Source organism: Polychytrium aggregatum, assembly GCF_025602895.1.
Source record: "Polychytrium aggregatum strain JEL109 chromosome Unknown BJ171scaffold_1, whole genome shotgun sequence".
Classification (NCBI taxonomy): domain Eukaryota; kingdom Fungi; phylum Chytridiomycota; class Chytridiomycetes; order Polychytriales; genus Polychytrium; species Polychytrium aggregatum.
In genome coordinates, this window is record NW_026516203.1 from 148,394 (window position 1) to 172,225 (window position 23,832).

Sequence of the window (23,832 nt, forward strand, 5' to 3'; positions counted from 1 at the left end):
TGGACATGCAACGAGCCGATTCGGAACGCAGAGCCAGTGACGGATGTACTTTGGTGGCAACAGAAAGATTCGATCTCGACACGACGCAACCCCGAGGATCCAAGCGTCCAGGTGTGTGGGTGTCCAGGCCCATCGAGCGGCCCGCCTGGGTGCCCAGTCAGCACTCAAGAGGCAATGGCATTGAAAAAATGAAAGACCTCCTCGTGGTCATAGACCGCCACCTCGGTCTCACATACCGAGCACCGCACTGGGTGGTATGTGTTTTCGCAAAGTATGCTTCCAGACGGAGAGTCGGCGCTGTTCTCGCTGGGTGGCTTCCGAGACCGTTGTTTCGAGACAGACCCGCGGCCCTGGAACCTCAGACGCTCGGTCGTCACTACTCGACAGTTCTGCACAAACATGGCCCTAAACTGATTGTGATACCGATCGTGCCTGATCAAGGGAGACGAATATTATGGAGTATTAGATCCCGGGAGTCACCGCCTGGATTGCTCGCAGCCTATGAGCGCCCACAGACAACTAACCTCTGACAGTCCAAACACAGGATGCTGAAGCACATTGGGCAGGTTAAGGTCGCATCGGTCGTCCGTCTGGCCGAGGATGGTCTCCCGGTCGGTACTGTCCCGGCAGAGAATGTGAGTGTCCGTAAGCAAGCATAGCTAGTTCCAGAATGCCACCCCGAAGGGCAACCCGAAGCGCAACCAGAGACAGCGTCGGAATCATATTTGCGCATTGCCTTCATTTGGTTTGCACGACATCCCATAACCAACCTGAATTCTGGAGCCGGGCCATCCATTGCTCATCGAGTTCGTCCGCAATCGGATCTGTGGTTCAAGAAAGGTCAAGTCTAGAACCATACAAGACTGGTTGGGTGCATCATCTCCGATCGACGAGTCTCTGCTGAGAAGCATGTCTTTACCAACCATATAGAATGTCTGGACCTCGCGGAACTTTGTACTTGTACGGCTCTGCGGGAGTCATCGCCAGCCGACAGAAGAAATGAGCAGTGCGTAAATATCGGCTCAGCGGGGACAGAAAGTCGCCTTCGAGACCTTGGCATTGGCCGATCAATTGAATCAGCGCGACCGGGCCGGTGCATACTTTGCCGGGTGCCTCCATCGTCCTGTTCGTACTCCGAGTCGGAGGAGCTGGATATGCTTTCATCTCCCGGCTCAGCTTCGTCCTCGTCGTCTGTGAGCCACAGACCGTTGTCGTCGCCCTCGTCGATATCCTCGTGGAGGTCGGGGTCGTCGTCGGGATCGATGGGCATCGGGTCAGGCTGCATTGGAGCGATACGGAAGGAGAGAACTTTGCTGGAGGAGCGGTGCTTGCTCTCGACGACAGAGGCTTTGATGCAGGCAGGGCGATCTCTGGCGGCCGTCCTGGACCAGGCATGAACAGGACAGAGCCTGAGCGGGGCGACACGCCCGATTTCAGCGACTGCGGCCCGAGTCACGCCTGCTCATCCAAGGCGAAAAAAAGTGAAACATCCGGCTCGCTGCTCAGCATTCTCTGCATCAGTCCAGCCCAGCCCAGCCCGTCTACACAATCATGAGCCCAGATTCTGCAGCGGCGGAGAGCCCCTCAACAGAGAATCCGTCGGCCGAGCGGCACTCGACCGTGCAGGTGCCCTTTGACCCAGCCAAGCCCCCGACAACGATTGACGTACTCAAGGCGGGTATCTGCCGAGACATTCAGCCGAGATAATCGGCCGAGATAGTCGGCCAAGATAGTCGGGCGAGACAGCCAGCATCGGCCGCTTGCCTGCATCTAGCGGCCACCTCCGACTCTCCATAATAGAGGCAGCAATTTCGGTCAACTAGTTGATTCATAGCCCTATCGGTGGTGTTTCGTCCGTGCAATGAACCAGGGCCATTGACTGCGATTGTCCATTTCCGCTGCAGAATCTGAAAGTTGAAGAATTCAAGCCCGACAATCTGTCGAGGCTGCCGTGTCTCAAAAAGTCGATGCTCTATGGCCTCGCCGCCGGATCGTCGATGGGCTTGGTGCGATTTGCTGTCAAGAGTAAGTTATTCCGACCGGCGAGACTTTCCAATGTGCTGGCCGAGCTCACAGGCGGGAAAGGACGCTGGCGAGTTTACCAACACAGCGATCGGCGAGTCAATGCAAGCCATCCGCCCCACCGAACGACTTGACTCGTCACTCACGATCCCTCATCGAACGATCGCCGGATAGGATCGCCACGATCTGCCGGAGATTGGGCTATGGCCACATTTGCTGTTGTGGCAGTATCGAGTTGGTAAGACCTCGACGACACCTCGCGACTGCTGCGGGAGAGAACGATGCTGGATAGCCCATCCTGATCAGCACGGGATTGACACGATTGCAGGGAGTTTTGTCGATTCCAACGAAGACTTGTTCAAAAGCAGGTAAGAGCTATGTGGCCCGCAGGAAAATAGATCGCAACCCTGGGAGGAACCGCCGTGGTCCTGCATCCAGCTCACACACAGGTTCGGCAGATGGATGCGCTCGTGAATACGAACGAAGCAGAGGGCCCATCGGCAGCCAAATCAATGCCGCAATAGAGCCTGTAGGCTCAGTCTTATTCCACTTCCCAACCGGCTCTGCTTTTATTCGAGATGAATCGCACATCAACCGAAGGATCATGGGAACGGACCAAGCTGGAACGACACTCTTGCAGCCAGTGTGTGGGGAGAAATAGATGCGCTCACAGTGCCTGCAGGACGAAACGAAGCCGTCTCTCTTTCTTGTCTCTGGCATCTGAATACAGGGGGACTTGATCCTTCCCGTTCCAACCATCCATCATCCCCTCGATTATCGCTACAATATTCAACCCAGCTTGTACTGCTCGCGCGGTCGACAGCTTCTCCATCGTGCATGCTCCGGTATCGTGAAGGACGCCCGGTCGCAACGTCGTTGGCATAGATATCGACAGTACCATGCCCAATAATGAGATCCACTATCAAGCGGGATCCCCAACACCGACTCACAGGACCATATTCATTGGAGACACGATCTCGAGCCCAGAGCTTTCCAAAGCTTGTGACGGCGGGATATTGCGCAGGATATGTGGCCGGGCCGGATTTCTGCGGCGAAACATCCGCTGAGTGGGCCACAAATCAGTTGATGCTGTTATGGCGACGACGGCTGCCCCAGGAGCGGTAGAGTTTTGATTTCCAGCTGCCAAGTGACCGGTGTGCTAGATGATGGAAATGCGAGCAGAAAGCAATGACAAGCACCGAGAACGTCCAGCGAGGGATTCCATCAGCACGCAGGCTCTGGTGGCCTTGGCACTAATGAGCAACAGTCGAGACAGCTCGGACAAGGACATTGCTGGCAGGCCCCCAGTCCGGCAGGATGTTCCAGAACAAGTGGGCGCCATTGAAGCGCTCCCCAAGCAGGCATGCCTTGGCCCCAAGGACAATCCCAGGCCCAATCACAGACCATTCTTCAACGGAAATCCTGCAGTCATTCCAGAAACTCTTTGTGGCGATGTTCCAGACAGAAATCGGCGCTTGCGCGATAGGAACGTTGGTCTACTATAAAGGCGGTGCCTGGAATCCTGCACGGCGTTCCGAGAGCAGGAACCCAACGACGACTCTCATCAAACCGGCTCATCAGGACACTTTCAGCCATGATCTCACGACGGGCACCCACTGGGGTCCTTGCCCTCGTCTGGATCATATGTAGCAGCGTCTTCATAACAGCGCACGCCGCTGTTGTCTGTACCAACACTACCACCACGACCAAAGTTCAGCTCGCCTCGGATTTTCTATTTTTGATCGACATCTCGGGAAGCATGTGTCCATACCAGACCGCGATTGCGAACGGTCTGGGAAGTTTTATCCAAAACCTTGCCTCTCAAGGCGTCAGTGCCCGCTACGGCATTGTGACCTTTGGAGGTACACCAGGGCTCTACTTGCCCTTCACAGTAAGTTGAACGTGAGTCTGTCACAGACTGCCTTCGACCAGGCGGCTGCTGACCACTACCGACCGCTGATTGACAGAGCGATCCAAACATGGCTCAAACTGCCCTAACAAACTTGGGATGCAACGGAGGAGGCCAAGAAGCAGGTATGCTGCCGAACCGCCGCAAGCAGAGACACTGTAAAGATACTCAGTTAGCTGACCGGTGGAGGTCGCCGTAGGATTGGAGGCTATTCGAGTTATCTTCAACAATCCCAACGACTTGGGCTCCAATTGCTATGTAAGTGGACCGCTGTGTCTGCTCGCAAAATTGAGATGGTCGGGACAGTAGCTAAGTCTTGCTCGTCCGTACTGCTACAGAGTCAATACAACGGCGCCTGCACTCTCACATGGAGACCTTCATCGCAAGCACAAAAGCAACTTATTCTTGTTACCGATGAGGACAGCGATATGCCAACGCTTTCGTGGGTATCCGAAGAAATCTTTGCATAGTCACAGGATCATCGTTAAAAACTAACAGTCGTGGTTGCCACCAGGAACTACCTCTTGAGCGGCCAGTCTTCAAGCCAGTATTACTGTGCTCAAATGACTTGTAAGTGGATTGGCGTGATGGGAAGTATCGAGAGAATGCTTCAGTGCGAATTTGCGGGCACAGCTCGAAGATTGGGTTTTCAGATTGGACCGAAACCAGCAGCTAATAAGAGAATATCTGCAAAGATACTGCCCAAGGATGCAGCTCGTCGATGCAGTTTGAGCCATCGTTCAGCACAAGCAAATTCATCAGCACGATATCCGGTTGGGGTGGTTTCTACCAGTACTATCGAACCACAGCTTCACCTATAGTGCTTAACAGCATAGCTTATGCAGAAATAGCGCTGACGGCACAATATATCATCAACAACAATGCTATGGTCTCGATCCTGGTCAAGTCAGACTACAATGCCAACACCAATGGTCCCATAAGCACTTTCGATCCCAACACCAGCGGCTATTACCGCTACCTTGCATCGCAGACATCATCGCCACCCGCAACGAGCACGATTCATACATCGTTGGCTCAGTACGGCGATCCTGGATCAGCAGCACAAAACTCGGACTACAGCAACTACAATCCAAGTCAGACGCTAGCAAATCTTCAGGCAAATGGGCTTTCGCAATCTCTCCAGGCCTTGATATTGCAACGAGGAGGTTATTGTAGGACTTACGCACTGCAGAACTTCATTGGCTCATCATCTGGAATGTCAAGCAGCTTTTACACTGCGCAGTTTTTCAACCAAGGTAGGGCAACGATATCACTGAATGGACTTCTGTAACAAGGAAAATGCTAACTTCGTGCCAAAAATATAATACAGTGGTGAATTCGACGACATGTGTAACCGTACCAGGTATGTAAAATGTCGATTAAAAGGTGTTCTGGATATCAACATACTGATTTGATGCATAATATTTAGATCCATCCCCATCTCCAAGTCCATCTCCATCTCCAAGTCCATCTCCGTCTCCCTCACCCTCACCTTCACCTTCACCCTCACCCTCTCCAAGTCCCTCACCCTCACCATCCCCTTCGCCATCTCCATCACCTTCGCCATCTCCATCACCTTCACCATCTCCATCACCTTCACCATCTCCATCACCTTCACCATCTCCATCACCTTCACCTTCCCCGAGTCCGTCCCCATCGCCCTCTCCAAGTCCATCTCCATCTCCATCTCCATCTCCAAGTCCATCTCCCTCTCCATCTCCATCTCCGTCACCGTCACCGTCTCCAAGTCCTTCACCATCTCCATCTCCATCTCCTTCACCATCTCCCAGTCCATCCCCATCTCCGTCTCCCTCACCATCTCCCAGTCCGTCCCCATCTCCCAGTCCGTCCCCATCTCCAAGCCCTTCGCCATCTCCTTCCCCGAGTCCGTCCCCATCGCCCTCTCCAAGTCCATCACCCAGTCCAAGTCCGTCCCCATCTCCCTCACCATCACCATCTCCATCTCCATCGCCATCTCCATCCCCATCTCCATCCCCATCCCCATCTCCATCACCTTCGCCATCTCCATCACCTTCACCATCTCCATCACCTTCACCTTCCCCGAGTCCGTCCCCATCGCCCTCTCCAAGTCCATCTCCATCTCCATCCCCATCTCCATCTCCATCCCCATCTCCGTCTCCCTCACCATCTCCCAGTCCGTCCCCATCTCCCAGTCCGTCCCCATCTCCAAGCCCTTCGCCATCTCCTTCCCCAAGTCCGTCCCCATCGCCCTCACCTTCACCTTCACCCAGTCCAAGTCCGTCCCCATCTCCATCCCCATCTCCATCTCCATCACCTTCACCATCTCCATCACCTTCACCATCTCCATCACCTTCACCATCTCCATCTCCATCACCTTCACCTTCCCCGAGTCCGTCCCCATCGCCCTCTCCAAGTCCATCTCCATCTCCATCTCCATCTCCAAGTCCATCTCCCTCTCCATCTCCATCTCCGTCACCGTCACCGTCTCCAAGTCCTTCACCATCTCCATCTCCATCTCCTTCACCATCTCCCAGTCCATCCCCATCTCCGTCTCCCTCACCATCTCCCAGTCCGTCCCCATCTCCCAGTCCGTCCCCATCTCCAAGCCCTTCGCCATCTCCTTCCCCGAGTCCGTCCCCATCGCCCTCTCCATCTCCATCTCCATCTCCATCTCCATCTCCATCTCCATCTCCATCTCCATCTCCATCACCTTCGCCATCTCCATCACCTTCACCATCTCCGTCCCCATCTCCAAGCCCTTCGCCATCTCCTTCCCCGAGTCCGTCCCCATCGCCCTCTCCATCTCCATCACCTTCACCATCTCCGTCCCCATCTCCAAGCCCTTCGCCATCTCCATCACCATCTCCTTCACCATCTCCCTCACCATCGCCATCTCCAAGTCCATCACCCAGTCCAAGTCCGTCCCCATCTCCATCTCCCAGTCCATCTCCATCTCCCTCGCCATCTCCGAGCCCTTCGCCATCCCCGTCCCCATCACCTTCCCCAAGTCCATCTCCCTCACCATCGCCATCTCCGTCTCCGTCACCTTCTCCAAGTCCCTCACCCTCTCCATCGCCATCACCCTCGCCATCACCCTCGCCATCTCCGAGTCCCTCTCCATCACCGTCACCCAGTCCAAGTCCGTCACCCTCTCCATCGCCATCCCCATCACCCTCGCCATCACCACCTCCCAGTCCATCTCCATCTCCATCGCCTTCTCCATCACCAAGTCCGTCTCCGTCTCCATCGCCAAGTCCTTCCCCTTCACCTTCGCCCTCTCCAAGTCCATCTCCAAGTCCGTCACCATCTCCATCTCCATCTCCATCTCCATCTCCGTCTCCATCTCCCTCTCCAAGTCCCTCACCCTCTGCATCACCCTCACCATCACCATCCCCGAGTCCATCGCCATCGCCATCGCCATCTCCATCTCCGTCTCCCTCACCTTCACCATCACCGTCCCCATCCCCCAGTCCGTCTCCATCTCCATCTCCATCACCAAGCCCATCTCCATCACCAAGCCCATCTCCCTCTCCTTCTCCATCGCCGTCTCCAAGTCCTTCGCCATCAGCATCACCATCTCCCTCTCCAAGTCCATCTCCATCTCCATCACCAAGCCCATCGCCGTCTCCAAGTCCCTCTCCGTCTCCAAGTCCCTCTCCGTCTCCAAGTCCCTCTCCGTCTCCAAGTCCCTCTCCGTCTCCAAGTCCCTCTCCGTCTCCAAGTCCCTCTCCGTCTCCAAGTCCCTCTCCGTCTCCAAGTCCCTCTCCGTCTCCAAGTCCCTCTCCGTCTCCGTCTCCCTCACCTTCTCCTTCACCCTCGCCCTCGCCCTCGCCCTCGTCAGCCCCAGCTCCTTCAATCACCTGTGCCGCCTTACCGAATTGGTCGTGTGGAAACCAGTATTGGGGACCCTCCTCAAGCTATCTCACTGGCGGATACAGCCTCATTGTTCGTGGTGACGTGGTTGTCAGCAATGGTGGTATGTAGTCAATCCTCACTGGAGCCATTCGATATCAGTGAATATTTTTATGGGCCGTAGAGTGGGTCCTGATATGTTGTTTGTTATGGATATAGAAGTGAGCGCATAGTGTTGGGATTTGAAAGGCACATAGCGTTCTGATCGGGTTCCGCTTGGGAGTTTGGCGCGGGCCTGGATACCGTTTCTCACGCACAATCATCTACATCTCATATATGGTCGCCCACCATCAATATCAATAATCAATGTCAACCATCAATATCAACCATCAATATTACCATCGGTGGATTCAATCACCAAATACCGACAAATACCAACAAATGCCGACAAATATCAATGTTCTATCCACCGATCGCTTCCGATCCCTACGCCGTCTACGGACCTTCTGTGCCATCGTCCGGATGCCATCATCCGCTATTGCTATCACGCGATCCATATGTCTCCCTCACATCATCGATACGTCACCCTCGCTCTATTTCGTCCTGTGCGTTCTCTTTTGGACCTTGGACGCGCTCAAACAGCCATTGGGGGGAGAATCGCAGTCGGCGGAAGCATCGTATCCAACAACCTGGATGTTGGTCGCTCCCTTTACGACGGCCAGTTTGGTTCGTGCGACCAAGTTACTGGCTTCCTCTCGCAGAACCAACTCCCGGTCTATCTTGCCAACTCGGCGATTGTCGATCAGAGCGTCAACAAGTCGATGGTGGACGCGCGATTCTCGACCGACTCGGCCCTGACGGTATCGAACGGCTATTTTGCGAGCGGACAGAACGCCACCGAATCAGTATCGTTTGTAAGCTCAGGATGCGGATCGATCTATGTAAGTGCAAGCGATTCATGATGCATGATGCATGATGTACGATGTACGATGTACGATGCACGATGCACGATGCACGATGCACGATGCACGATGCACGATGCACGATGCACGATGCACGATGCACGATGCACGATACATGGGCTCGCGCGAGCGGCGGATCGTGATGTGGGCAGTGGGAGCGCCGGTGAATCGGAACGTTGGTGACAGTAGTATTGAGTGGCAGCGAGCTCGAGCTGCGGTTGTTGTGAAGCAATTACTTGGTGTTGCAGTGCTCCTGCGCTGCGTGACTGAATGCTATCAGCCGAGGACATTCGCTCACATTTTATCGCTCAACATATTCCTGGGTGCATCTGCACTATAAACCTCCACCCATGTTTGAATGTACTTGTGTGCATTGCATGTTTGCCACAACCCACAACCCACAACCCACAACCCACAACCCACAACCCACAACCCACAACCCACAACCCACAACCCACAACCCACAACCCACAACCCACAACCCACAACCCACACATTGCGCCTTCGTGGTCACTCTGTCGGATCTACGCCGCCGCCATCAGAACAAGACCGACTTCACCGCCACCTTCTCGTATCTCTCGGCGCTCTCCTCAAGCCTCGCCGCCGTCTCGGCCAATGTCCAGTCCTTCCTCAACGGAACCGACCTGACCCTTGATCTCCGCAACGCCAACGCCTCCTCCAACGTGTTTGCCGCCTCGCTCTCGGCCGCAAATCTGCAGCAGGCCCAGCGGATCGTGCTTTTAGGCGAAGATGTTCTGACCTCGTGTCCGTCGGCCACCCTGATTATCAACGTTGGCGGCACCAGTGTCTCGGTCGGCAGCTGCGACATGTCGGTCCTGGAGCCGTATCGCAGCCGAGTGATCTTCAACCTTGTGGCGGCCACCAGCCTCCAGCTGGCCAACGTCGAGCTCCAAGGAATGATTCTGGCCCCGAGTGCTGATGTGGCTTCGCCGTCGGGCGTCGTCTATGGCAACGTCTATGCCAACAGCTACAAGAACGACATTGGGTCGACCCAGGCGGCCATGACGATCGAGTACCAGCCGTTTGTGGGCTGCATCCCGACCGAGAGCGTTCCGACATCGACGGGTCCGTCGATCGGGGTGATTACGGCGTCGGTGGTGGGCGGCGTCGCTGCCGTGGGAGCCGCTGGAGCTGCAGCATTCTTCTATCGACCGGGATCGGTGTCGTCCAGCGTCATGAACAGCGGCGTCGGCGACGCACTGTCGAATGCCGCACGGGCCAATCCGCTGTACGAATCGCCAGGCGGCGTCTTTGACAATCCGCTGTATGTCGGGGCGTAGAGACTCTGGGTCGAACACCCTCCCCTCCTCGCTCTCTTTCTATCCAACTCTTTGGTCTCTGTCGTTGCTCAGCTCTTTGCTGCAATTATTCCGCTGCAACAGCCAGGGCACCGTCAACTCTCCTCGTCAGCTCTCATCGTCAACTCTCTTTTTCAACTCTCGGGACGCACCCGACTCTTGAAGCATTCTCTTGAGACATACCCGACTCTTGAAGCATTCTCTTGAGACATACTCAGCTCTCGAGACATACCCGACTCTCGAGACATACTCGACTCACGACCCTCCTCACACTGACACCCTCGATGGTCGTTACTCGCTCCCTGTGCTATACTCTCTATCCCCTCTATACTCTATACCCCCTATACTCTCCATCCTCTCTTCTCCGTCATTAATCTCTATCCTCTAATCTCTAATCTCTAATCTCTAATCTCTAATATATCCAAAGTGTTGATGGCTCTGTCGGTGCACTGGTGTTTTGGGCTATCATCCAAACTGGTGCTGACCTGCTGGTGGTCCATGTCCTGGCCAGTGGGTCCTGGCACTTCTCCTGTGATCTCAGTTCGCCGCAATTCGGCCACTCTCTCATGAAAGGGGAGTTGTTCACCAAGACATTCTCGCCTTCGCCTCCAACTCCTTGTGCCTCTGCACGCCAAACAAGCCCTTGGCTCCCTCGGTTCTGAATACCGTTTGCTCTTCCTTGATTGTTTCTTCGTCTTCCACGCTCAAGATCTGCATCCTGACGCTTGTGTTTGTGTTGTGTGCAAACTGTTCGTGATTTGTCGCGATCCTCCCTATCCAACATCGAAGCTGCTTCATATTCTGTTGCAGTGATAATTGTGGTGATTTCACTTATACAGATCATCATATCATGATTCATTGAGTGTCTCTGTCCCTGGTTCGACCATCCGATTATTTCGTTTTTGATGAGTGTTTCTAACCTATTAGCCCATTGCCAAGGCTGTTGATGCTTCGGCATCAGAGTGCACTTTCACCACAATGCTCGGAGTACTATGTTTTATCGCATGAGCGATCGAAGACTTAAAATGTATTCGAAATCCAGAAATCAAGAGACTGTTTGCCTCTAATCGAGCAACCCCGTTTCGCTGAGTTGTTGCATTATCTTCAAACACTGTTCCCATATATTTAGCCGGAACTGCACCGCTCCCGAGCTGCCCAACAGTGTTTCTTGACAAGTCCGCTTCCGCCATCATGGGGAGATATTTTTCATCTACAGCAGGCCCTGGCGTTTGAGATCTGTGCAAAACTGTTGTTAGCGAGATGGATTTCGGCGATGTTGACATGCGCGGTCGTATCATCGGTTCGATTGCAGAGGTGGATTGCATCACTTCAGTGGGCGAAGACTCCGCCAGACCCTCCTGCCTCAACCCAAAGTAATCAACGTATACCTTCGAAGAGCTTGCGGTTGAGTACATTGCCTTCTCCGTCCTCAAATTCCTCCATAGCCTCGGCCTTAAAGTCCTGGGTTTTGGTGTGCTTCTTGAGCCGTTCGTGCACTGCAGCCCATTCGCGTTCATCCAAAACACTGATATCAGTCTACCACAGTACTCCTCTCGTAGGTCCCTCCAGGCCGCTCGACAGCGCCAAGACATCAATGATTGATGCCGCTCGTGCTTACGTGCGATCGCATCGTCAATGTTTGTGATTTCGTGGAACTGACGGGTGTTGGGAATACCCAAGGAGCGCATTCCGTGAGCATGCCTCCATTCCTGTTGAAGTTTCTCCGTCAGTAAAACGACTCGGCGTTGCATAGCAGGGACTTGAGCGGAAAAACAAGCTGCACTAGCTTTGCCCATTGAATAGGCATCTACCTGAAAATGCTTGTCAAAGGCCTTGCGACCCATGTACACAAAGTCGCCGCAGATCTGGCAAGAGTACTTGATGCCCAAGCCATGGAGCTTGTACAACCAGAACGGGATTGGCTTTCCATCCCAACCCAAAGGCAGCTTGAGGGGGTTGTAGATCTTGTCCTCGTTCTCGTCCTCAGATTCGCTTTGGTCCACCTCCTCGGCCTCGTCATCCATTTGCTGCAATATTCAACGAGAGCAACTCAGCATGGGCTGATGGTCTAACCGACGCATGCTACCGATATTCGTTGCTACAAACGACACGCATCATCGACATACTCTGGCACGCTCTTCATCCGTCAGCGACTGTTTGCGCTCGACATTGGCTTTGGTGTCATCAATATATGGCAGGAGCTCGAGCGCATATGCTTTGACGACTGTTTCGGCTAGAATCACGGGCCTCAGCGTCTCTTTCCGGGCTTTAGCGGCCTCTTCGCGCGACTTTTTGCGTTCATCGGGACTGACATCCGTCACACCATTCTGCAGAAGCTTCTCGGCGGCTTTTTTATGTTTCTTTCCTGTCAAATGGGCGTCGAAGATGGTCTTCTTTGCAAATTGCTTGGCACCTGAAACGCAGTTCATATCAAGGATCGAAGGATCAGTATTCACATACATATGCCGTGGCATCGAGCGTTGGGATGCAGGGTTTCGGACCAGCTCTTGAAGCCGACGGCGGGCTCTCGGCTGGGTTGGTCGGTTTCTTTCCCTTGCAGAGCTCTCGACATCGCCGCTGTGGCAAAGATGCGATGACGAACGTGTGGAGATGTTTAAAGCAACTTACATGGCACGCAGTAGCACTCGTCGGCTTCCTCGTCATCTTCATGCTTCAGAATGCCTTCCCAGCCGTCAAAGACCGTATCCTGATCCCACTGCTCGTTGAAACTCGTGATCGTGTCTTTATAAACCTGTTGCAGGTTGAAAAGCGGGCGACTTCTCTGGAAAAAGCTCTCCAGATACAGTTGCATCTTGGACACATAGCTATCGGCCACAAAACACAATCAATCGGCAAGTCGGGTTGAGGATGTATGCCATTGATAGCACCGATGTGGGTGCTGTGAAGGAGCTGCACTGGCCTAGAGATCTCAGTATGATCGCAAAGACACACACCTTGCATAAGTAGGAGTCGACTTGGCTTCCTTTGGCAGGAACGTAAAGTCGCCAAAGATGTCCAGATACTTGCGATAGCTGAGTTTTTCGATGCCCTTTAGGTTGATGTAGATGTCGTAGAGCTGGTGGAGATCCAGATATCGGCCCATGCCTTCCTCTCCTGAGAACAGAACTTCCATCTCTGATGCCATATTTCGATCAATCCAATCGCGCTGCCAGGATTAGTGAGATGCACTTGATTTCTCAATTTGCGCTTGCGGTATATTTCCCAGTCTGACTAGCGGATACCGCAGTTTCCTCCGTCCCTCAACTTGGCTGCAGCACTGTTGCTGTGCTCCGCTGAGCTAAATGTGACCACATCGACGATCGAGATCCGCCCTGCTCAGCATGGCTCGCCAAGCACCGATGCTTGGCTCACACACGTACCTTCGTCCTCCTGCTCAGGGTTGTGGATGTTTCGGAAGGACAGCTCCATCGGCTCGACAATCTCGTTTGGATACTTGCGATGATAGTCCTTGATGGTTTTCAGACGCTCGTAGAACTCGGCAAACTCATTCGATCCGGCAATGGCCTGCAGCTCGGCCTTGCCGAGGCTGGATTAGAGCAGCGTGAATGTGAGCGAGCGTGGAAGCAGCACCAATACGAAGCAGCATAAATGCAAGGCGAACTCGGGCACCGGTTGCCGGCTGCATTACCCGTGCTCGTCTTCGTACAGCTTCAGGAGCTCTGCGCTCTTGTCCTGCGATCTCTCTGCGCTCGTAACGGTCGGCGAGAGTGAAATGTCAGGCGTCATTGATTAGATTGCAATGCGTGTGCGTTGCTCGTGAGCCAGCAGAGGACTGGCGTATACGAGCACCCCGATCGCCCTCGCCAAAGCTTCTGCAGCGGTACCTAGGAGCTTCAAGACCCGATGCTCGGTCTGCAGCTTTTCCTTGTGCGTCTTGCCGGGCTCGACGAGCTCCTGGACCATGGCGGCCTCGAGGCGCTCGATCTCCTCGTGGGCGTGTCTCTGTCTCTCCAAAATGGTATCCATCGCTGCGGTCGATCCGATCCGCTCGGTCCTGCTGGCTTTGGCTGGTCTGATCTGCCGGATCTCTGTCTGATCTCTGTCGGATCTGGTCGTCGTGGATGTGGGCAGAGCCAACCAAACGCCGCCTTGGGCAGATTGGTGTGAGTGCGTGTGTGTGTGTGCAGGAATTAAATTAATCTGCCGCACACTGGGCCGACCCCGACCGAGATCTCGATCTCGATCGTCTTTGCCTCCTCACCCGATCCACCCGATCCACCCAGGCCAGCGAGACCAGCAAGCACAAGCCATGTCGGAATCGAAGCAGAAAGGAGGCATCGACAGAGCCAGCGACGAGAAGCTGGTCTTTGAAACCAGGTACCAGTCCATCCGATCGTCTCGAGTGCTGCCCCCTGCCTCGGCCGCGCATCAATCAGCAATCGAGCCAACTGCTATTCCCAACATGGAGCGGGGCTACTACACCGCATACGTTCTCCAGCGTGGTCTCGTGCGAGATACCGGGAGAATACAACTGACATTTGCATGTATTGCCTGTGGGCCTACGCAACACCGATCTCTTCAGCGGCGACGTCAAGGTCGTCTCGTCGTTCGATCAGATGGGACTGAAGGAAGATCTGCTGCGAGGAATCTATGCCTACAGTACGCCGTCATGATCATCGCTGTCCTGGCAGTGTTTTTGTAATACGGATCATCCCGGACCAGCCACTGACTTGTTGTTGGGTCTGCTTCCATCCTCCAGACTTTGAAAAGCCCTCAGCCATCCAGCAGCGTGCCATCGTTCCAGTCATCCGAGGCCGGGATGTCATCGCCCAGGCCCAGTCCGGCACCGGCAAAACGGCCACTTTCTCGATCTCCGTCTTGCAGTCCATCGACACCACTATCCGCGAGACACAGGCCCTGATTCTCTCACCAACTCGTGAACTGGCCACTCAGATTCAAAGCGTCGTTCTGGCGCTGGGCGACTATATGAATGTGCAGTGCCACGCCTGCATTGGTGGAACAAGTATTGGCGAAGATATCCGAAAGCTGGATCACGGCCAGCACGTTGTGTCCGGCACTCCCGGCCGTGTCTTCGACATGATCCAGAGACGCAATCTGCGAACCAAGAACATCAAGATGCTCGTCCTGGATGAAGCCGACGAGATGCTCAGTCGCGGATTCAAGGAGCAGATCTACGACGTCTACCGCTATTTGCCACCCAACACCCAGGTGGTTCTGCTCAGCGCCACCCTCCCGCACGATGTGCTCGAGATCACCACCAAATTCATGACCGACCCCATCCGTATTCTGGTCAAGCGTGATGAAATCACCCTCGAGGGCATCAAGCAGTTCTTTGTCGCAGTTGAGAAGGAGGAGTGGAAGTTTGACACCCTGTGCGATCTCTACGACACTCTGACGATCACTCAAGCCGTCATTTTCTGTAACACTCGACGAAAGGTGCGGTCGCTTGGGGGTGGTCGCTTGGGGCGGCGAGGATGCTCTGTGAGCCCGGCCGGAAATGGTCAAAGGAGCGACTGCTTCCTGACTGACGCGATCAGCTCGATACGAGCCGCAGCGCAAGTGCTGGAGGGTGTCCTCGATGATTGCGTACCATCACCATGCTGACATCCAGCTCAAATGCCTCGCGACGATGGGTCCAGGTCGACTGGCTCACAGAGAAGATGCGCGAGGCCAACTTCACCGTGTCATCAATGCACGGCGATATGCCCCAGAAGGAGCGAGATGCCATTATGCAAGAGTTCCGCCAGGGCGCAAGGTGTGTCTTCCACGATGTTGTAATTGCATGACTGTTGAGTCACCGCGCTCTACCGCCGCAATAGCCTGCTCGGCAGATTGCTGATTCTGTCTTTCTCTGCAACACAGTCGCGTCCTGATCACCACCGATGTGTGGGCCCGTGGTATTGTAAGTATCCGGGCCGTCCTCGAGCATACCTCTGTAGTCATGATTGATTGGCAGCCCAGCTGACTCGGAGCGACTGTTGTTGCTGCTGTCCGTGTTTTAGGACGTGCAACAGGTGTCGCTGGTCATCAACTACGATCTCCCAAACAACCGTGAACTCTACATCCACCGGTAAGCCGCCACGACTCATCGGACGCGGAATGAGCTGAGCTTGCGTACAACGCATACTGGACCTGCCGCCCTCGCTGAAACTTGTCCCGCAACAGCATCGGTCGCTCCGGTCGCTTCGGCCGCAAGGGTGTCGCCATCAACTTTGTCAAGAACGACGACATCAAGATTCTTCGCGACATTGAGCAGTACTACTCTACTCAAATCGACGAAATGCCCATGAACGGTACGATCAGAGCGACGACGTGGAGGCAATGGCCACCAACAGCTGCGGGCGCGAGGGGCCCCTGGCCAGACACTGCAGCATGGTGACTAACAATTCCATTTTGTGGATGTATCCAGTGACCGATCTTATCTAGAGACACACTTACACTCAGCGCAGAGAAAAGGGTACACCGCCCTCTGTCAGGACGGGCCAGGGTCCCTCTGCAGCAACCACGAGCCTGCCGCCTGGAACCGAAGGCGGCATGGCCGCCACTGCGCAATCGCTCCCATCTTTGCTGGTTATCGGATTTTTTGTTGTTAGTTGTGGGAGCGCGGCCTTGAATACATTCGGTCCATTATCCTTGGCCACGGCCGACCCATCATACCAAAGTTGTGTTCTGCGAGACATCGATGTGCCATTGACAGATGGTCCACACTGGCACAATGGGCGGCCCAGCTGCACGGATTCTTCAAGAGTGGGGAGTGTTGGGCACCGCTGCTGCGGCATTTGGCAGTCTTGGATCCTGTCTTTGCCATCGATGATTATCTGAGAGCCCTCGCCGCACTCCCGTCAGCCCCATCCAGACGATCTCTGCGCCTGCGAGCCGCCAGTGCGCTCGCTTCGTCCTGATCCAGACGGTCATGCGCCCCAGTCCAGCGACCGATGAGCGACCAAGCACAGGCGCCATGCACACACACACACACACACTGGATTCTGTGTCGCCCTTGGCCGCAGAAAGAAAAAACCAAACTGCCGATCATCTTGCTCTGGGGCGAGTTGATCTGGACCACAAACCGCATCCGTCGTCGTCGCCGACACATCCGCAAAGATGAGCCACACGATCTCCTACCGACGCTTCGTCTCTGAGATGGCCAGGATCAGTGCCAACGCTCACAAGGTAGGCATGCCGGAAGCCCCGCTCAGCCTGCGCTCGGCATCGCCGCTTGGCCGCTGCGATCGCCCTTGCTCTGGCAACTGCGATATGCTCCGCAACTTGTCCGTGGCCATCAGCAGCAGAAGTGACTAATATCGATGACCTACTTTTGCCGAATCTTTCATCCAGGGCAAGCCTCCGGCACTGTACAACCTCCACAAGCTGAGGGCATCGCCTTTCGAGCCCGTGTCGGCAAAGCTGCTGGCTGCCAAGGAGGCTCTCGACACGAACTTTGTACGGGTGAAATCCGAGCTCTACGACGAGACCAAGCAGCACTCGCTGGCAGTCTCCAAGGTTCTGCAGTCGGACGACACCTGGAAGCAGCTCATCGCGACAAGCACGCCCCCTGCCAGCGACGCTGCGCCCGAATCCAAGCAATCCTTCCTGACAGACATCCCGCTGCCCAAGATTATCCTGAGGCATGTCACCAATCCGTCAGAGGCACTCGAAACGGGCATGGCCCTGGGCAAGATTACGGGTTTCCGAATTCAGGTCAAGGGCCGCCGAGGCACTCGGTCTGTGACCAACCTGGTGCACTATGGATCGTTGGGCGCCGGTGACATCCATAATGCATACACCGACTTTGGACGATCGTTGTTTATCACCAAGCGCGGTGTCACTGGCGTCAAGGTTTGGGTGGGATATGCAAAGTAGACCGGATCCAAATCTCGGCAGCCGCGGATGATGGGTTCGAAATACAGACGCTAGCATACAAGACATCTGCGAGCAGCAACGGCCATGTGCGAGTCGGCCGACTGATCCATTGGCGGTGCTCGTTGAGCCCAATGCCGCCCAGACACCATCTCTCGACTGGGGAGCGAGAGTGCCGGCCATGATTGCCGATGGAGAGCAAGGAATGCGATGGATGCAGGGTGGCTGCCAGAAATGCACATCCCGCAGCGTCGCAAGACCTGCCAATGGTCTACATCTCCCAAGATATGCAGAGGATGCTTATGCGCACGCGATGGGTCGGCCCGCTCGTTTTGACCTGCCGATCTCGTCTGGGTCGATCGCGGCCGCTGGGTTTTTGCATCTTTCTTTTCCGACCAATACACATCGCCCTCTGGCCCAGCACGCCGCACGACCACCTCGCCTCGCCCTCCACTCCTGGCATCGGCATCTCGCCCCTGTCGGCTTTCGCCCCCATCTTCGTTCCAGGCGACACATTCGCTCTGTCCCTCGGCTGTCGGTGCGTTTCCTTCGCATGCTTTAATTGCATCGAGAAGCCCCGTGCAGCGAAACTAACCACCCTCCCGCGTCGCTCCTTCGTCGGGCTCACCTGTATCTCGGTCTGGGCCTGCAGCCTGCCCAGCTCCAGCGTGCCGACGATTTCTCGATCATGTTCAAGCGCAAAGCCGCCGAGCAGCGAGCAAAGCTCGCGTCGGCTCAGACCAGATCTCGCAATGCTCGGCCAGAACACACTCCCCGAGCCGTCTCGATCGAACTCGCTGCCCTGCCAAAAGATACCTCCAGCATCTTTGGGGTTGTTTCGCTGAAGCTGCTGCTCGTGCTGGCCCTTCAAGCCCTCTCGATCTGGCTCTTCGCCTCCGGATTCCTCCTCACCCGTATGGAGCTGCCGACCCTCAGCACATGCGATCCCTCTGTCACGGTTGTGGCCAAGCCCAGCAACGACTCGACTGCTCCCGCCGAGGCCATCAGAGCGGACGGATTGTGCTGGCATCCTCCACGGTACAAGCGTGCTGTCCTCGTCATCCTCGATGCCCTGCGCTATGATTTCACGGTCTACAACGAGTCTATGGCGCTCGACGAAAGCCAGAACCGAGGCCGTGTGCCATTTTATCGCAACAAGCTTCCTGTCCTCCATCGCCTCCTGCACTCTCAGCCAAGCAATGCCCTGCTCTTCCGATCCAAGGTCGATCCTCCAACCACGACCCTGCAGCGCCTCAAGGCCATCACCACCGGAACCCTCCCGACGTTTGTCGACATTGGCAAGAATTTCGGCGGCTCGCTTGTCAGCGAAGACAACATCATGGACCAGCTCAAGACTTTGGGCAGAAAGTCGGTCGTTATCGGCGACGACACCTGGGAAGGCATCTATCCCCAGTCCATCCACGAGAGCTACCCGTATCCATCGTTCGATGTCTGGGATCTGCACACTGTCGACAATGGTGTCCTCGAGCATCTGTGGCCGATCCTTGCGCGCTCCCCCCGAGACTGGGACTTTATCGTGGCCCATTTTCTCGGCATCGACCACGCCGGCCACAGATACGGACCGGAGCATCGAGCCATGGCCGACAAGCTTGTGCAGATCAACCAGGTGCTTGAGCAGCTCTTTGAGGCCATCGACGACGACACCGTGGTCGTTGTCATGGGCGACCACGGCATGGACTTCAAGGGCGACCACGGCGGCGACAGCAAGTCCGAGACCGATGCTGGACTCTTCATCTTCAGCAAAAAGAAGCTCACCGACTTTGACGGCGCCGCAGCTGCCCATCAAAGCCTGGTGGCGGCCATCCAGCGGGTATCCGAAACTCAGGACTCGGCCGACGACCCGATTCGAACGGTTTCGCAAATCGATGTCGTCTCGACCCTGACGCTGCTGCTGGGACTGCCTATTCCATTTGGCAATCTGGGATCGATTATCCCGGAGCTGTTCTTTGTAGCCGACGGCGAGCATCCAGATCCGAGCCCCACATCGCCTTGGCTGGACTTGCTCAAGGCCTCGCACCTCAATGCCAAACAGATCTGGCGATACCTGCAAAGTTACAGTCAGGCACTGGCAACAGCCGACTTTTCGCTTCCCGAACTCGGGCGGCGATTCAGTATCGCCACCGAGAGCTTTGAGGCGGCAGCTCGGTCTTTGCCCACTGAGCCGGAGCTGCTGCGTGCGATTGAGCTCCAGTACGAGTTTATGCGGTCGGCCCTCAAGATCACCCGCAGAGTTTGGTCACGCTTCGATCTTCCCTTGATTGCTATGGGATGCGCTGGATTCTTTGCTGTCGTGCTGGCTTGTGCTGCCGAGATTCGCTTCTCGGTCAACCTGGGCTCGCTACAAACGCTTCGTCATCCTCTGGTCGGCCTCGCCATCGGCGCTCTCATCGGAATGGCCCAGCCCCTGTCCAAAGCCCTGGCTGTGCTGTCTGTCGACTCGGAAATCAAACTCGTCCACGAAGTGGGTTTTGCGCTGCTCGTGGGCTACGCCGCCGGTACTGGGGTTCGCATCCACCAAGCCAAGCAAGGCTCCAAGCCAACTCCAAACGAGAGTGGCAGCGTCCTTCCGTCACCCGAGGCCGTCCTGGCGACTCTCCTGCTTGGGCTCCACGCCATTTCGCCGGCCTCGGACAGCTACACAATCTACGAGGACTACGGCACCAACTTCATGCTGCAGACCTTTGGAGCCTTCCAGCTCGTCCGATCCATCTTTGTGCGCCACAACAAGACCCGCGAGAATCTGATTTGGTACTCTGTGATGTTCATGGTGTTGTCGCGGCTGACGCTTTCGTCGGTCGTGTGCCGCCCCGAACAACACCCGCACTGTATTCCGACGTTCAACTCGGCTCCTTCGAGCTCGGTGGCGGCGATGCCCACGCTCGTGTTCCTGGCCCTGATTTCGGCCCTGGTTGTGATTGTTTCGCGGCGCGTCCTAACGGAATCAGACTCGTTCCACTCGACAGGCTCGCTGATCGTGGGTGTGTTCCTACCGGCGGCGCTGTCAATCTCCTTCCTGTATTGGACCCTGGACACGATCGAGGGCCACCACTACTTTGAAGCCAACCAGCGCTGGCTGGGCAAGCTCAAGATGTGGATTGCCAAGATCGGATTCCTGGCTGCCAGCGCCACCTGTCTCTATGTTTGGACATCGGAGCCCTCGTGCATTGGTCTCTCAATCGTCCGCAGTGCCTCGCCCGCGGCCTCAGCGGACACACCAGGCAAGGGCGGCAAAAACGATCAGGACTCGGATGAACCCGCAGCACCGGACACCCAGGCAACAGTGGTGCTCAACGGCATCGCCAATGTCGTGGGCTCAGCGTACTTTGTCCTTGTCGCGGCGCTGTTCCTGATCCTGGCCATGTTCCAAAAGCCCATGGGCGGCGTCATGCTCTGGACCGGATTCCTCGTCGTGGTTTGTCTGTTCGAAATGGCGGCACTGTGGCGCGAATACTTTTCTCTCCATCTGCCTGGGATCATCAAGAAAGAGTCCGAGCGCACGGCTGTACCAGCTGGCGGAATCCGACTCAACCTCCCCAGTCACGGCACGCTCGTCTTCCTGTTCCTCACGGTGCTCTCGATCCTGTCGCACAGATTGTTTTTCGCAACGGGCCATCAGTTCATCCTGTCGACGATCCAATGGGAAGTCGGCTTCATCGGCGTCGAGCACATGAACTTTTATCTGTCCGGGACGCTCGTGGCGCTCAACACCTTTGGCGGCCCGCTGGCATGTGCACTCTCCGTGCCCATGTTTGTCATTTGGAAGCAGCCCATCCAGAAGGGCCAGGAGCGACGGCTCTTCCAGTCCGTTTTCCGGGCCCTGCTGATGTACATGGTCGTTGTGGGCACGGCCATGGGCGTCAGCATGTCCTTTGCAGGCTGGTTCCGCCGCCACCTGATGGTCTGGAGTGTGTTTTCTCCAAAGTTCCTGTACATGACGGTGATTGTTGTCGCCATCGACCTGGTTGTGGCGACAGTGTGTGTCTGGGGAGTCTTTGGGCCGCTGCGATGCTACGACGAGTTTGTCCAGGTGCTCAGCGCCAAGCTCGGCAGCGTCTCTGCTGCTCGCCGACAGGAAGAGTCTGAGTAAAGCCCGAATCCGGAATCGAACGTCCGTCTTTCCTGAGAGCAGGCAGCACATTTGATTGTTGCGGAGCATGTTCACGGCTGCACATGTCCCTGGCGGGGTGGATGGACTCGCACATGCTGGCTTGGTTTGATGATGGCCTCGAGACAGCACCAGTCACCTTGGGCACGGGATACATCTTCACCCAGTTTCTGCAATATGGGATCGCCGCCACGGGGAAGTGAGCGGGCTTGTATATTCAGGTTCCAGATAGCAGCCATAGGCGGACTCAGAAAAGAGGCGACGTGAATCACTTTGCAAACACTCGATGTAGAACCCCATTTTGAGAGGGGTGTGTGCACCAATGCTCCGTGCGTTGGCGACGGGCAAAGGCCATGCAGGAGGAGCACGGGGCGAGACCAGAAACGAACCACATACAAAGCCATGCGCAAGCTGTCGGTGTGGGAATACAAAATTACGGAATAGCAAGGCATGGAGGGCTGAGGTACTATATGGAGAGAGGGGCAATTAGAGGGTCGCACAGCCAGCCGAGAGCACCGGGGGGCAGCGAAACACAGGAGAGGTAGCGGCTTAGAAGCCAAAGTTGACCTTGACAGGCTCGTCGCCAGTGATCCAGCGCAGGGTCGTCTCTGCATGAAACAGCATTAGATGCGTGAGTACAACAACCGAGACGTCTGAACGCACGGTCCACAGCAGGCTTGCACCACAGCGCAGCCATGACGGCGCACCGTCGAACAGAATACATACGAGTTCCTTCGTTGATCTTGTATGCATCCAAGTCCTTGTCCCTCTTCATCTTCCGCAGCTCGGCCTCCAGCTGGCCGCGGGCCGTGACTTCCTTGTTGAGCTGCTCGGAGTACTCCTCGCGGATATCGGCGGCGACCTTGCGGAACTCGGCGCGCAGCTTCTGGACGGAGGGTGTCTCGGTGCTGTTGTTGAAGCCACCCATGGTCTCGATCATCTTGTCCTGGAGCTCGGCCTGCAGCTCGTTCACCTGGGTTCGCAGATCGGCGATCATGGTCTCGTTGCGAGTGCGCTCGATCTCGGCGTCGGACATGCTGCGCTGGAGCTGGAGTCGAGCAAACGGAGCAGTCAGATCGAGTGCCAGCGGTTACAGCGATGGGCCGGGAGACTGGCGGCCGCCCACATGTACATCCACATGTCCACACATCCACACATCCAGCCACACATACCTTGTCAAACTCGCGGATGAGCGTGTTCATCTCGGCCTGCATGGACTGCTCGCGGTGTTGCTGGTTGTCCAACTCCTCGAGCAAATCGACCTTGCCGGTCTTCAGGTCCACGATCTGCATCTGCAGCTTCTCGACCTCGCGCATGAGCGTCTCCTCGACCTCGTGGTCGACGACAGGGCCCTGGTTCTGGACATCGGTCAGCTCGGCCTTGATTTGAGCGGTCTCGCGCTCGCTCTTCTCCAGCTGGCGCTTGATCGACTCGAGCTGGCTCGAAATCGACTCCTTGGCATCCTGGGTTTCCTGCAGCTGGATCTGCAGCAGCGATCGCTCGCGCTCCAGGCTCTGCTTCTCGCGCGAGAACTCACGCTGCATGTCGTCGAGCTCTTCTTTGACGCCCTCGTACTCGGCGAGCTGCGCCTCGAGCTCGCGCAGCTTCGAGTCCGCGGTGGCGTTCAGCTGGCTGATCTGCTCGGTGTGCTGCTGTTCCATAAAGGCCATGTCCTTCTCCTTGCGTTCAATGTCGCGCTGAGCCTGCTCTAGCTGACCAAGGACGCCCTGGACCTCCAGCCGCAGCTGGGCAATGGCAGACTCTTGCTCGCGGGCCTTGGCATTGCTCTTGTTGAAGGACTCGAGTTCGGACTGCTTGAGC

At 55.9% G+C, this 23,832-nt stretch overlaps 7 protein-coding genes across 7 annotated transcripts; 5 read left to right on the forward strand and 2 right to left on the reverse strand.

Moving 5' to 3' along the window:
- Positions 1-19: 19 nt before the first annotated feature.
- Positions 20-1,456, reverse strand: BJ171DRAFT_484379 (E2F-associated phosphoprotein-domain-containing protein). The gene is made up of 5 exons (XM_053108982.1): positions 1,102-1,456; positions 924-968; positions 771-824; positions 525-618; positions 20-432 (listed from the first exon to the last, which is right to left on the reverse strand). The coding sequence occupies exons 1-5, from the start codon at positions 1,283-1,285 to the stop codon at positions 165-167; spliced, it is 645 nt and encodes a 214-aa protein (XP_052971632.1). The 5' UTR covers positions 1,286-1,456; the 3' UTR covers positions 20-164.
- Positions 1,457-1,475: 19 nt separating this feature from the next.
- Positions 1,476-2,585, forward strand: BJ171DRAFT_1636 (uncharacterized protein). The gene is made up of 5 exons (XM_053105895.1): positions 1,476-1,674; positions 1,905-2,025; positions 2,197-2,260; positions 2,351-2,390; positions 2,481-2,585. Exons 1-5 carry the CDS (start codon positions 1,552-1,554, stop codon positions 2,544-2,546), a joined length of 414 nt encoding a protein of 137 aa, XP_052971633.1. The 5' UTR covers positions 1,476-1,551; the 3' UTR covers positions 2,547-2,585.
- A 1,031-nt stretch (positions 2,586-3,616) lies between these two features.
- BJ171DRAFT_564110 (uncharacterized protein) lies at positions 3,617-10,220 on the forward strand (the record flags this gene model as incomplete). The annotated part of the gene is made up of 12 exons (XM_053113289.1): positions 3,617-3,913; positions 3,990-4,056; positions 4,131-4,189; positions 4,270-4,373; positions 4,446-4,501; positions 4,783-5,103; positions 5,175-5,187; positions 5,262-5,294; positions 5,361-7,775; positions 7,831-7,889; positions 8,408-8,706; positions 9,270-10,220. 12 exons carry the CDS (start codon positions 3,617-3,619, stop codon positions 10,026-10,028), a joined length of 4,482 nt encoding a protein of 1,493 aa, XP_052971634.1. The 3' UTR covers positions 10,029-10,220.
- Positions 10,221-11,041: 821 nt separating this feature from the next.
- On the reverse strand, positions 11,042-14,126 carry BJ171DRAFT_560888 (uncharacterized protein). The gene is made up of 10 exons (XM_053113217.1): positions 13,892-14,126; positions 13,696-13,750; positions 13,427-13,593; positions 13,001-13,181; positions 12,675-12,871; positions 12,173-12,459; positions 11,858-12,073; positions 11,665-11,755; positions 11,435-11,542; positions 11,042-11,282 (listed from the first exon to the last, which is right to left on the reverse strand). Exons 1-10 carry the CDS (start codon positions 14,031-14,033, stop codon positions 11,257-11,259), a joined length of 1,470 nt encoding a protein of 489 aa, XP_052971635.1. The 5' UTR covers positions 14,034-14,126; the 3' UTR covers positions 11,042-11,256.
- Positions 14,127-14,262: 136 nt separating this feature from the next.
- BJ171DRAFT_453702 (DEAD box ATP-dependent RNA helicase) lies at positions 14,263-16,682 on the forward strand. The gene is made up of 8 exons (XM_053108222.1): positions 14,263-14,384; positions 14,590-14,666; positions 14,767-15,464; positions 15,668-15,783; positions 15,891-15,930; positions 16,031-16,098; positions 16,194-16,321; positions 16,438-16,682. Exons 1-8 carry the CDS (start codon positions 14,317-14,319, stop codon positions 16,452-16,454), a joined length of 1,212 nt encoding a protein of 403 aa, XP_052971636.1. The 5' UTR covers positions 14,263-14,316; the 3' UTR covers positions 16,455-16,682.
- Positions 16,683-17,060: 378 nt separating this feature from the next.
- On the forward strand, positions 17,061-18,042 carry BJ171DRAFT_453703 (uncharacterized protein). The gene is made up of 2 exons (XM_053108223.1): positions 17,061-17,198; positions 17,364-18,042. The coding sequence occupies exons 1-2, from the start codon at positions 17,130-17,132 to the stop codon at positions 17,886-17,888; spliced, it is 594 nt and encodes a 197-aa protein (XP_052971637.1). The 5' UTR covers positions 17,061-17,129; the 3' UTR covers positions 17,889-18,042.
- Positions 18,043-18,419: 377 nt separating this feature from the next.
- Positions 18,420-22,013, forward strand: BJ171DRAFT_484388 (uncharacterized protein). Its single transcript, XM_053108983.1, has one exon. The coding sequence runs from the start codon at positions 18,574-18,576 to the stop codon at positions 21,991-21,993; it is 3,420 nt and encodes a 1,139-aa protein (XP_052971638.1). The 5' UTR covers positions 18,420-18,573; the 3' UTR covers positions 21,994-22,013.
- Positions 22,014-23,832: the final 1,819 nt, after the last annotated feature.